General features: G+C 37.3%; 1 protein-coding gene across 1 annotated transcript in view; it reads left to right on the forward strand.

Annotated features, from left to right (window-relative positions):
- Positions 1-14,774, forward strand: part of LOC124613534 (adenylate cyclase type 2-like) — a 283,418-nt gene that overhangs the window by 203,751 nt on the left and 64,893 nt on the right. Inside the window, exons 13-15 of the mRNA XM_047142245.1 lie at positions 744-1,002; positions 1,095-1,163; positions 9,512-9,655. Of these exons, the coding sequence (XP_046998201.1) occupies positions 744-1,002; positions 1,095-1,163; positions 9,512-9,655 (472 nt within the window). The remainder of the gene's footprint in view (positions 1-743; positions 1,003-1,094; positions 1,164-9,511; positions 9,656-14,774) is intronic.

Here is a 14,774-nt window from a genome sequence, read left to right on the forward strand (position 1 = left end):
TCCATCATCACTACCTGTACTTGCCACTGTTTTGCAGGAAGAATGGTACAAGATTTACTTGCAGACCATACAGAATCTGTATTCATCTCTTCCAAGACAACAGAAAGAAATATGAATCAGATAAATGACGAACATCTTTGAGTGACAGTTTCCACCTATATGATTTATATAAACTGATGTTTGGAGGTTGGGAGTGGAAAGAGGAGTAGTGGGGTTTAAGATGACACAGGCTGTCTAGCAGGTACTGAATTTGACCACAATGCTCATCAGCATGCTCATCAACCAGGTAGTCAAACTTGCCCTTCCCCACTGTTGGTTGTGGCATTTTGCACTGATATACATCCATGCAGATATAGTTGCTTAGTAAATATGCCCACATAAATACTTTTCAGTGATCATAGTCAAGCAAATATACAATACGACTGCTTTAGCAACTGACCTATATTCAAAAAGAATAAGTTAGTCCATTTTTAACCATTATGTCTTTCTTTCCCTCTTAAAAATATCACCATTTATTACTTGCTTTCTCTTGTATGTTCAACTAAAAAATATTTCATATTTTGTAAGTCATGTTTTTGCCAGCAGATTTAACTGCTCATTACCAGTTAAATTTTATTTGTATGCAAAAAATTAAATAAATCAATTAACTTAAGAAATCTGTAAGCCTCTAAATAAAGTCAGCTATTATGTACTAATATTTCCTTGAAAAAATAGCAAATATTAAGTTGGTATTCTTTGTGCAGGACACACTGGCTGCCATGGTTAGGCTATGGAATGGTTGGAGTTTTTCTTTTTATTCTCCAGCCTACAACTTGGACTCATTTTCTGTGGAATAAATACTATGATCCCCATGGTGATGAAGGACCAGTTACACCCCCACAAAACTGTATCTTGAAATTCTTCTATACAACTTCAGAGAGAATAGTTGAGCAACCATGTGTCAGAACGTGCCTATATGTTATAGTATGCACATCTTTGTCACTCTGCAACATGCTTGAACTGGTAAGAGCACAGTAATCTCAATATATGTACATATTTGTTTGTTTTCTAATAATTTTTAATTATGTTTTACAAATTATGAATGATTTTTACAGGCAGAGTGTTATTTACAGTCAGTATCAACGGATTATTCTCCTTGGGAGACAGGGTGTGTTGCAGGATGGGTTAGTATAAATACAATCTACTATCTATTTATAATTATAGAGCTTTTAGCCATAACTAAATACATCTAAAATATTATTTCAAAAAAACAGTGACAATTCACTTTTTATTTATGAATGGCAGTCAAATCAAAACTGAACATCTGCCACAATGGGACAATGGAATGGTTCTACTCAAGAGCAATTGTCAAATGCGATAAGACATTTATCCCACTGAGATATAAGGTGTCAGTTCCTGTTTTGTAAATTATGATTGGCTGTTGATGGATCCACAATTGCACCCACTCTTGCACTTCTTCGTCTGACTGAAACTGATGTCCATGTATGTCTTTCTTCATGTGACTTCAATAGAGGGAAACATTCCACGTGGGAAAAATATATCTAAAAACAAAGATGATGTAACTTACCAAACGAAAGCATTGGTATGTTGATAGAGACACTAACAAACACAAACACACACACACAAAATAAGCTTTCGCAACCCATGGTTGCTTCATCAGGAAAGAGGGTAGGAGAGGAAAAGACAAAAGGATGTGGATTTTAAGGGAGAGGGTAAGGAGTCATTCCAGTCCCGGGAGTGGAAAGACTTACCTTAGGGGGAAAAAGGGACAGGTATACACTCTCGGGCGCGCTCGCGCGCGCGCACACACACACACACACACATATATATATCCATCCGCACATATACAGACACACAAGCAGACATATGTAAAGGCAAAGTGAAACTCTGACAGAGTCAGACAGAGCCATATCAGGTGAATAAGGTGGGTGTGGCAACAATTCATACCTTAGTTCGTGTAATTTTGCCATGTTGACGGCACATGTGTGCGGGTGCACGGCGAGAGTCGCGGCACCCATCTTGCTGATAATTTTTTCATTTCTAATTCTTCAGTTAAAATGTGATATAACCTTTCAGACAACATTTGGCAAGCATGAGCAATCACACACTTTCAGTCGGCAATCCCTCATGACCATTTTGTGCACGTTTGCAATGATTTTTGGAGTAGTGACACATCTTGGCTGACCACTGCTCGGATCATCATCTAAGCTCTCCCGACCAAATTTAAATTCATTTGTCCACTTTGTGACAGTTGAATATGAAGGAGCAGAGTTTCCCAGTGTATTCTGGAAATTGTCATGAATGTCCTTTGTTTTCATACCTTTCTTTATGAAGTACTTAATCAATGCTTGAATATCGATTTTGTCCATCTTCACAAATCACTATGCAGGAACAACAACAGAGCCACATCACCGCCACAGCTCTCTACCAAGAGCACTGATGTGGCATGTGTTTACAGTGTCACAGTCCAATGAATATCATGTGAACAACTTGTTGTGCTAGTGCTGACCTCTCGTAGTGACTGTGAGAACTTTTCAAGCCACCCTCGTACTATGGATACTGGTCATATCTCACTATGTAGATGGGGAGTCAACAATTTTTTGAAAGGATATCAGCAATAAAAGGCCTTAGTTTTAATAACTGCACCCTAACTTGCTTATAATATTCATGACACTGTTTCTCCTATTCCACGATAAAATTAAATGAGTTGTCTTTTTTTTTTTTTTTAACTTTCTCGATATCTTCTGTCAAAAGTATCTAGTATAGATCCTAAACCATCCAGCAGTACTCCAAAACAGGACAGACCAGTGTAGTGTAGGTACTACTAGTAGATCTGTTGCATCTTGTAAATGTGCTGCCAATAAAAGGCAGTCTTTGGTTGGCCTTGCCCATAATGTTTTATTTGATGACTCTTCATAACTGAAATCCATGAGTGTTTAATTGAATCAATAATCTTTAAATTTTTGTGATTTACTGTGTAACTGAAATTTAATATATTTTTTTTAGTATTTATGTGGAGCATATCACACTTTTCATTGTTTAGGACCGCTTTTCACTACCTCGTCTAAATCATTTTGTAATTCATTTTAATCATCTAATGATTTAACTAGAAGATAAATGAAAGCTTCATCCACAATCCTAGAAGTGTACTCAGATGGTATCCTAAATCATGTATATAGATCAGGAACAGCAGGTGACGTATAACACTTCCTTGGGGAACATTAAATATCACTTCTCTTTCACTTGATGGCTTCCCATTGGTTACTGCGAACTACAATTTTTCCACCAGGAAATCACAAATCAAGTCACATGACTGAGACGATACTCCATAGACATCCAATTTGATGAGAAGCTATTTGTGGAGAGTGGTGGCAACAAAAGCTTTCTGGAGATCTAGAAATAAAAAAATCGACTTGAGATGTCTTGCCAGTAGCACTCATCAGTTCACACAAATAAGGAGCCAGTTGCGTTTCACAATAATGATACTTTCTAATTCTGCACAGGCTGCATGCAATAGGTCTTTTTCTTCAACATTTTCACAATGTTCAAACACAGTATATATTCCAGAATTCTAGTGTAAATTTGTGTCAGTGATATGGGTCGATAATTCAGTCAATTACTTCTAATTTCCTTTTCTGTGTGTTAATGTGACATGTGTGACTTTCCAGTCTAAGTACAGATCTTTCGTCACATGAGTGATTTATATGACTGTTAAAAATTAAGCCATTTCATTAAAACATTTCAAAAGTAACCTGTTGGTATACAGTCTGGGCTGGAAAACTTGACTTTATTGAGTGATTTAAGTCACTCAAGTGTACCAACTCCTGAGGCACTCATGTTGGCAGCCATTCTTGATTCATATTCTGGAATGTTTACTGCATCTTCTTTGGTGAAGGTATTTTAGAAAACCATGTTTCCTATCTCAGCTTTAGTGGTATTGATTGTGTCTTTCTACTGGTGTATTTTACATAGGACTAGAATGTCTCTGAGTTTTCTGCAAGAATTCCAAAGAGGATTTCATTGTGGAAACCTTTAGAAGCATCTCACATAGAATTCCTTGCTAAATTTTGAGCTTCCATAAAACATCACCAATCTTGGAACCTTTTGCATTCTTTGAAACCTGGTATGTTTGTTTCATTGTTTCTCCAACAGTGTCCTAACCTGTTATGTATAACATGGGGGATGTGTTTCATTTGTTATTAATTTACTTGGTAGGAAACTTTAAACTGTGCCAGTACTACATTGCCTGACACAAAAGTAAAGCACCCAGAAGGGGAGGTGGAAAAGAAATAAAATTTCACTGATTGAGGGGGTATATGATTTTATGTCAGTGCTGTAAAATTAAATCAAATTACAAAGAAATTGGCAATGTGAGAACATTTGTCCGTGTGATGTTGCACTGCCTCTGGACTGGATGCAGGCACTGATTCAGTTGGAAAGAGTGCCACAAAGCTATTGTATCCTCTCCTGCAGCAAACTGGCCCACAGCTGTTGTAACTGGTCCTTGGTGTCATGGGTACCGGCACTGGGATGGAATTGAAATCCAAGCTGGTCCCACACATGTTCTATCAAGGGCAGAACCCATCACCTTGCTGACCATGGGGTTACCTCAGGATCATGCAGACAACTTCTATTCTTTGGGGCCCGCAGTACAAAATATGTCTTTTAATGACATGATTGTTACAAATAATAGCCAGCTACATTGCTGTGTAAAATGTTTTAATTTTATATTATTCATGATGAGCCTGTTTCGACATGTTGCCATTATCAGTTGCTCTCACCTGTAACATCATTGCTGTTATGTCCCATCTTATTTAGAATTATTACTTCCTCCTTGGCATACACTGGAGTGTATATTTGATTTTAGTTGGTTTCCATGTACGTTGTCAGAAAAGTAGCATACATGGGAACCAGTACAATTAGACATACATCTCCAGTGTACACCTAGGAGAAACTAATAATTCTAAAAAAGACAGGACATGAAGCATTGATGTTACTTGTGAGAGCACCTGATGATGACAATATGCCAAAATGGGCTCATCCAGAATGATATACAATAAAAAAAATTACAGAGTAGTGTAGCTGGCTATTATTCATAATAATCAAGCAGATAAATTATAAAAATGTGTGCCATGTGTGGATGAGCATTGCTCTGTTGAAAAATCACACCAGGAGACTGTCGCAAGAGAGGTAACACATGGGGACATGTGATGTCTGTGATATGCTCTCAGAGTTCCTCCAATCAATATCAGCCGCAATCTGAAGTCATACCTGACAGCTTCCCCATCATGTTGTCAGGTGTAATTCAACTGTGCCTCTCCAAAACACAGTAAGAATGGGACCTCTCCTGAGATTGATGCCACACTCATTGATGATGGTCATCAAGGGTAGTGCAGAATCAAGATTCATTACTGAACACAGTGTGACACCATTCTTCAGCAGTTCATGCTAACTAATCACAGCACTACTCCAAATGCAGGCACTTGTGTTATAGTATTAGTGGCAGCCTGCACATGGAACAGTAATTCCTTATTCTGGCTGCTGATACTCTTTGACCAGTGGCGCAGGATGATACAGATTGATGCAGGGTGTCCGTTATTTTTTCTGTGCTTGGTACACAATATGGTGATCCTTCCTTGTGGTGATCGTATATGGTCAACCTGAAGCTTGTCGATGAGTATGCCTGCCCTCACATTCCCATGGAGTTCAAAATTGGGCCACTGTCTCATCCAAATGCCCCACAAATCTGGATGTAGCACAATTTAACCAGCTGGCTAAACAGAGATTCACATTGAGTCTGAAACTCTGTCGGGCGCTGATAATAATCTCACACACAAGTATGCAACATCTCAGTCTCCTTCACAGAGGTTTCTCAACATCTGATACTGTTCAAGCCTCTCACATTCCCCGTCAGGCCTGGTAATAAAACTAAACACAAACACCACCAATGCACTCTGGTGGCTACTCTGTCACACAGAATTGCCACTCCTCATCGTACATACCCACCCATGATGTGTATGTGTGTGACGTTACTTTGAAATCTGACTGTGTCTTCTGGGTGCATCACATTTTTCATCATGAGCTGTAATATTTGAAATTAAGCTGCAGCTGGTCTACAACTTACATAGCTAGTAGGGATGTATGGAAACTGACTCTTAGGAAAGTGTCAAGAAAATTTTAATCGGTTTTCTTTCTTACATAGATACACATGTATTTATTTTTGTTGGATTTGGATGTTATGGTATTCAGTCTTGTTAGAATGATTGCAGCTATTTTCATTTCTTGCTGGCTCTCGAACTCATTGCTGACAATTATTTTCAGAGAAATACTTGGTACAATTTCAGATGATGTTTTATGCCTATCACCAACTTCAAACATATACTTTTGCCAACACATCAAGAGTAGACTGATAGTTACACGAGTTGGGTACCTATTTTAAATGAGAGTCCAATTTTCATTGAACTTTTCAGTAACTATATCATTTGATTTTGGGGGGAGGGGGGTGTTGAAGCCATCTCCTCACATTACTCTTGTTTTGATGTGAAATGATTCTGATATCTCTCCATAGAATTTATTTTATGACTGTATGTTTCTTAATGTTTGTTGTCATCTGTTCCAAACTCTTCCAGCATTTTTATAAGTGTGTTTTGGTGTATGGAATTACATGCCTCTTATCTCCTGCTAGCCTTTTGGTTTCTATCAAATATCCCTTATATGCTTGACAGTCCTTTTCTGAAACCTGCTCAGTACTATCCTAGTTGCAGTTCTACATGACATGCTGTTCTATTCTGTAGTTCTCTAGAGAGTATTTTGTACACAACTGGAAAAGGTGGTATGCCTCTGTAATTGTTGATACCTCCTTTCTTGTGTAATAGGTAAATAATTACATGTTCCATTCATCTTGGATCTTTTCTGTTAAATGATTTTCTTTAATTGTTCTAGTACATTAAATTCTCAGTAATCTGGCCATTCCTTGCACATATGGGTGCTGGATTAGTGAATGTACTGGATTATTAAGTGTGTCTTACATTTATTATAAGTACATAGGGATTATGTGTTATAAAGTCATAAGATGCACTTATTTTCATGGAAAACTTAGTCCTTGAGTGTGTACATATACAGTAGTATCACTCACTGTCAAACATATCCCAAATTTTTAGTTGCCACAATGAGAATACGTGATTATGCTTTATCACACAACAGCTTCACAAACATTACATTGGTATTGCATGTTTCTGGTTGTTGCATAATGTACTCCAGGAAGATGTCTGCAGCTTCAGCACCAGCAGCATGAGATATCTTCATGTCCGTCCTCCTATGTCCTCTTCTTCATAACTTGCATCTTAACTTCCCTATACGCTTTTGATTACCTCTCTGTCAAAGTTTGGTTGTAAATAGTTGCTTGTCCAACAATTTACTCAGCAGCAATGGCTTTCTGTGAAGAATCTCAGTTCAACAAATATCTAATTTTGAGTTTATGCTTGAGGTCTATAAAAGCACATTTCCTTTTAGAAGCCATGATACTGAACTGTAAAAAAAGCCACAATTTCAAACATGTATAGCATTGTTTAACAATATAATTAACTAACAACATTCCTACACATGAGAATTCATTACTGTGTGTGTCATTTCTGCATGAGGCTGGATGTGGGCCAGATTACTAAGAGGTTTGACTACTGAGGGCCAGACTAGTGAGAGTTTAGTGTATTTCATACCCAGAAGCTCCATAGTGAATGAGTCCCTAACAGATGTTTTGTTATTTTTGAGGCTTTTTAAGATATTTTTCATTTCTGTTTAATCTGGTGAGCTTCAGTTGGGAAATATAATTATTAGCTCTTGGAAAATCAGATTATTATGTGGTGGTTCACAGTTTAGATGGTGTCTGAAATATTTGGCTACATAGTCAAAAATTTATTTGTTGTTCAAAATTAATCTCCAAAGATCATTCTTAAAGCAGAGGTTTGGTGATGAATAGCTATAAAGCTTTGACTTAAAGATTTGCTACAAGTCTCTTATGTTATTCTCACTTAAATGTTATTCCATTTCCACAGGTGATCTTTCTCAAATTTTCGTTGGCATTCCTGATAGTCTTTCCTATTCTTTTCCTTTCGTTCTTGAACTCTACAAAGTTCACTCTAGCAGATTTAAGATTCTCCCAAGCATCAGAACATTTTGTTAAAGTAGCTTCTCATCATTCGACTATGGGTACCTTCCCCTTTTATCCAGAAAATTTGTTTGTTTTGTTCCTTCTTAGCTTCTTTGAGCTACCGTGTAACATTCATTAGTCCAGTGTGCCCATTTCTTTCTGATATTTATATCCTAGTTGCCATTCACTCGGTCTATCCTATACTGCAGTATCTTGAAAGGTTTATTATTAGTGGTTTTAGGAATAGGTTGAGTTTTAATTTTTGTCTGAATGGGAGTTGGCTTCTCTCTGCCGGTGGTTCCTACATGATCAATTTGAAACCCTTAACATAGAGCTTGGTGACCACCATGTCTTTGCTTTTTTGGTATCTTTTTGCACTGTGTGGATATAATTTTCATATTGAATGGTACACATACATCTCTCAGTCTCTCACATGTTCTGTTAGTCTTTTCGTGGGCTGGAAAATTTCCTCTCTCTCTTCCAAAATTCTTTTATTATGTTGTATATTATACTCCTTTTCAAGTAATAATTCAATGATAACTTCATCCACATTCTGTCCTTACCAAGATCCTGTGTTCCCTGTGTTCCAATCACAACAGGAAACACTTCAAGATGACTCTGCAATGAATGTTGCTTTTGGACAGCATTTAGTGTATACTTTTCAAACTGTTTGTGAGGCTAAATGTTATGTAAACTGTTCAGGGTGCCTTCATGTACCATACACAGCTCAGCACAGATGTTACTTTTATGGCCCTTATGACTCCTGGACACTCCACATTATAATGTCTGAAATAAACTAGATGAAACTTACCATTGTGTGAAGCTCTCATTACAATACAGCATTTATTAGTAATGTCACTAGAGATGTAATAAGTCTGCTTATCCTTACAAAATAATGTATGGCTCATCTCTGTGGAACATATTATAATGTTTCACTTCTTTATTAGTATGATGTCCCAGTGCAATAACTACCATTTTGATCACTGTTGTAAGATACACCTAATGGAGTAATATCTATAACATTTAACCCCATCACCTACAGAGATTTTAGTTGAGGATTTTTCAGATTTATGCTCAGAAATGAAATTACAAAAATCCAGCTTTCTTACCAACAACAAAAGGAACTCCTGCTGACTGCCATTAGCTATTCTGGTTTACACATTTTGAACAGTGTACTCACAAACAGATTTTTCCTTCATAATTTTACTCCTTTTCCCACTTTCCATCATCTTTGAAAGTTTGTCCAATCATTGTGGAAATACCTTCCATATGCACAAAAGTCTGAGAGTGCTAAAAGTTAAATAACTTCATTTTAGTTTAAGAATGTATTAAAATCTCTCAAAATAAGTATTTTGTGTGTTTCAGCACATCACAGAAACATGTGCACTTGTGTTGCTGATGAGTTTTCTTTTCCTGAGAATGCATTTTCAGCTCAAACTTCTGATTGGATGCCTCATAACAGGTGCATACGGTTGTGTCATCTGGGTACTGCAACCATCAGTATTTCAAGTATGTAGAATTGAGTGCTTTTGTAGAATAAGTATATCAAATAATATGAAAACATCTCTTTCATTAGCACAGTTACAAATATAAACAATCACTTACTTACCAGTAGTGTTAAGGTACCTGAATAGTTGTAGAATGTTCTGATAAATGTAATCATAAGAATATAATGATATTTTGGTAATGAAAATATGGCTGTCAACAGCTGACCAATGAAAACATGCAACAGGAAATCATACTTGCACCAACTTTTGAGCTCTTGCTCTTTCCCCAGCAAAAATGCACATACAACCATGCAGGCACCCAAACCACACACTTATGACTGCAGCAAGATGGACTGTTGATTATCTGTTATTGAGAGAAATAGTTGCTTTGGCAGATGGGAGTGCGAAGGGGGAGGGAAGGACACATGAGGCAAGGAGGGGGTAGTGGGATATTGTGAGGCAGGTCTTTCAACAGGTGACTCAGTGGCCGCACAGTAAGGCAAAACGAGTTCAGAGGGTAGAGCATACAAGAAAAACAGTGGATGGGGGGATGAAAAGAGAGGAAAGTTGAGTTGAAGAGGGAGACAAGGATCAGAGAGGGAAAGGCAGGGGATGGAAAAGGGCAGACAGAGAGAGAGAGAGAGAGAGAGAGAGAGAGAGAGAGAGAGAGAGAGAGAGAGAGAGAGAGAGTGAGTGAGTGAGTGAGTGAGTGAGAGAGAGAGAGAGAGAGAGAGAGAGAGAGAGAGTGAGTGTGTGAGAGAGAGTGTGAGTGTGTGAGAGAGAGTGTGTGAGAGAGTGTGAGAGAGAGTGTGTGAGAGTGTGTGAGAGAGAGTGTGTGAGAGTGTGTGAGAGAGAGTGTGTGTGTGTGTGTGTGTGTGTGTGTGTGTGTGTGTGTGTGTGTGTGTGTGTGTGTGTGTGTGTGAGAGAGAGAGAGAGAGAGAGAGAGAGAGAGAGAGAGAGAGAGAGAGAGAGAGAGAGAGAGTGTGTGTGTGAGAGAGAGTGTGAGAGTGTGTGAGAGAGAGAGCATGAGAGTGTGTGAGAGAGAGAGTGTGAGAGTGTGAGAGAGAGAGAGTGTGAGAGTGTGAGAGAGTGAGAGAGGAGGGTTAGAGACAAAAAGATAATGCCCAGATTGGAGGGCGAGGGGGGGGGGAGGAGGGAGGTGGAAGAAGGCAGTACATGATCTGGGTGAGGAAGGAGTGGCGTGTACAAGTTATTTGTGCCGTGATGTACACCATTTTCAGCAACTGGATGGTCAAGTTTGCAATTTGCTATGGTTTGGCAGTGGCCTTTCGTGTGAGAAAACAATTTTGATGCTTGTCATGCACACATTGCATGATGTACTGTAATTGCAGCATTGGTGATAGATAATATGGCTGCATTCACTCATGGGTCTGCCTTTTATAGGGTTGGGCAGAGTGTTTCAGTGGATCATTTTGTTCCAGTTTATTTGTTGGGCTGCAACCATGCAGAGGAGTGTTTGGACAATCCATATCTACTTTGTTATATTTGTGGACGTTTTATGATCACCACACAGAGACAGAACATAACCTCATTTATTAAATGTATTTATTTTGCTTGTTTTGGAGGGGAACGGGGGAAGGGATGGGGGATCAGGATAAATCATGGGCCTCTCATACTGTGTGTAGCATTTGGATTGTGGAGTTAAGAAAATGGCCATAGGAAAATTAAAGTCCCTTAGTCTTGGAGTTCCAATGGTGTGGTATTCAACAACTGCTACTTCTGCATTTTCAGAGTAAAAGACTTCAACACAAAAATCAAGAAGAGAATTATTTATCCTGATTTGGAGTCTGCTAGAAGACTGTGCCACATGGTGCTTATGTTCCTGTAGCTATACCTCCTAATAACCTTAAGATACTGCTTTCCGAATTAAATTGTACATCAGATGAGCCTTCTGAAGATTCTGGTTGGGCATATATACGAGACATGCCCCAACATTTCCCATGACTTGAACTATATGATTTGGGCACAGATTTAAATATCCCAAAGGATATTCAGCAGTTCTAGCTTCAAGGCTGAAAGAAAAGAACTTGCTACACTCCGGGAACAAGTGTAACATTTTACACATACAGAGAGAGAAATAAAGACATGGAACAGCATTTTAGGCAAGGAGACTCTTTAGTATACTGCACTGACATTCCAAACATAATGAACAAGTTAGGAGCATATTACAAGACAGATGACTGGAGGCTCTTCAGTGACTCAACTAATAGAAGTTAAAAAGGCATGTTACTACATAACAGTAACATTCTAGAATCATTTACAATGCAATAGGGTCTGCAGCTGTGAAGAATTTTTTGAAAGATTTCATGATGCCTTCAGCTGCCATTCTCATTATTTCAAGTATGAGTGTACAATTTTTCAACTAATTTACGGATGATTTTTAGTAGTAAATCATGTTGTGAATGTTGTTGCTCCTATGACTCCATGTTATGCTCATAAAATAAATGTGAGATGTTTATGCTATTTTTGGAGCGTGTTACTTTTGAGCTGTTGTTGCAACAACTGCTTGAAGGTAATGTGCTCCGAAAATAGTGTAAAACATCTTGGGTTTATTTTATGAGGTTAACATGGAGTCATAGGAGCAACAACATTCATGGCATAATTTACTACTAAACTATGTAAACACTTGAAAATGGCCTAAGGCTGAAATTGTACAACCATACATGAAATAAAGACAACGGCAGCTGAAGGCATCATGAAAGCTTTCAAAAAATTCTAGCATCAGACTCAGTCAGTCATTCTGTCCATCTCAAATCCTTGATCTGCTACTTGAAAAAGTAAATTACAACAAACATCAATGGATAATCTTCAGTGTTTTCAAAGTTCTCTTTATGTTGTAAGGACAACAACAAGGTTTTACCAGCTGTCCATGTTATTTTTGTGAATGGGACAGCCAAGATAGAAAGAACCATTGAACAACATGAGAATAGCCTCTAAGAAAAACCACTGATTCTAGGATCCAACAATATCATTGGTAAAACATTAGCTGATCCTCAGAAAATTCTAGTACCCTTGCACATTAAATTGGGACTAATGAAGTGATTTACATTGCAGAAAAAAATGTTTTAAGTACCTCACCAACAAGTTTCCTGTGCTCGCAGAAACAAAAATGAAAGTGGTATATTTTTAGGGCTGCAGAACATGTAACTAACTAAAGATAAAAGCTTTGAAAAATGTATGACTCCTCAAGAAAAGAAAGCTTGGATTGGTTTCAAAGAAATTGTTCAGAAGTTCTTGGGAAATACGGATTCAAACTATGTGGAATATATGAACAGCATACTGGAAAAATATAAAGCCTTAGATACAAAATAAGTCTGATGGTACAATTCCTTCACTCACAACTGGATAAGCTTCTAGAAAACCTCATGGCAGTTAGTGAAGAACTGAGTGAGAGATCTCTCCAAGACATTAAAGAAATGGAAAGGAGGTATGCGTTGTAGTAAGTCTTAAGGTATAATGTTTTTTAATTATTTTTTGTGCATTAATTTCTGTCCCTTGTATGAAAATAGTGCAATAGAATAAACATTTAATTCTTGTTTAGTACATTATACTGGTCTTATTACAGCTTACACAAAATGTGGAACTGCAACTTTAAAGCATGATGTAAAATTCTGTATAAAGTGCAATTTTTAAGAATCCTGATGTGATACATGAAAATAGATTTCTGTTATGCTGATCATACATTTTCAAAACACAAAATAAGCTACTGGATTTCAAAACGGTCACAAAAATTTTGTTGTTGTTGCCCACTGAAAGTGATTGTATTTGAGCACCTGTGTGGTTGTGTGTGTGAAGGTGTGTGCTTTTGTCAGAGAAAGAACAAGAGTTAAAAAGCTAGTGCAAATACTGTTTCTGCTGCATGCTTCTATGTGCCACACATCACTCAGCTATAGATGAGTTAGTAAGTTAGTTGATTAGTTAGTTACATGTTCCATAGGTCATTTGACCAATTCTTTACAAAATAATGTGGAATGACTCACTTTATACGTAAATGTTAACATTAATGAACACATTATTATTATTATGATTAGTTTTTAAGTAGAAATTCATCAATGGAGGAGGAGGAGTTGCCCAGGAAATTTAATTTTAAATTAGATTGACAATTTACACTATCAGGCATTTTATGTTATTGGGAAAAATGTCAAAAAAATTTTTTTGCTGTATGTTGAACTCCTCTCTGAATCACTGACAGTTTTAACAATGGCTAATAAGTCATTTTTCCCTCTAGTGTTGTACGTATGTACATCACTGTTCCTCTCAAGTTAAGATGGATTGTTTATGACAAATTTCATTAGTGAAAATATGTACTGTGGTGGCACAGTTAAAATGCCTAGCTCCTTTAAGAGGTGACTACATGATTTCTGTGGGTGAACATTACTTATTATTCTTACTGCTACTTTTTGGCAATCAATGCTTTCTTTCTAAGTCATGAGATACCCCAGAAAATTATTCTGTGCAGTGTCACTGACTGGAACTATGTATAAAATGTCAGATGATCGATATGTTTGTTTCCAAGTTAGCAACTATATGAAGAGCAAAGACAGCTGAACTTAATTGTTTGATAAGCTAAGTAATAAGCATATTCTAGTTGAAGTTTTGATCAATATATACAGCCAAAAATTTGCAGCATTCTACCCTACTTACTGACTCCTGCTAAGGTTTTACATGAATTGTTCGTACAATACTATCTGTTTTAGAGTACTGAATGTGGTTGTTTTTTCAAAATGTAGGGAGAGTCCATTTTCAGAGAACCACTTAATAATTCTTGGGAAAATACTCTTTTATTGCTTTCTCTATAAAGGGATTTATTATAACACTATTATCATCATCAAAAAGAACAAAAATTGCTTGTTGAATGTTAAGTGGAAGGTCATTCACATATATAAGGAATAGGAGTGGACCGAAAACTGAACCCTTTGTGATTTTACTCCAGTCACTAAAATTTTCTAACTTTCCAACATTGTCTGAATTATACAGTACAACCTTTTGCATTCTGTTTGTCACATATGACTCCAAACAGCTGTGTGTAAAGCCATCAGTTCAATAAAAGAATATCATTATTCATAAATATATCATGATCAATTGTGTACAAGGCCTTGGAGAGATCACAAAAAATAGCA

This window comes from Schistocerca americana, chromosome 4, assembly GCF_021461395.2.
Source record: "Schistocerca americana isolate TAMUIC-IGC-003095 chromosome 4, iqSchAmer2.1, whole genome shotgun sequence".
NCBI classification, from domain to species: domain Eukaryota; kingdom Metazoa; phylum Arthropoda; class Insecta; order Orthoptera; family Acrididae; genus Schistocerca; species Schistocerca americana.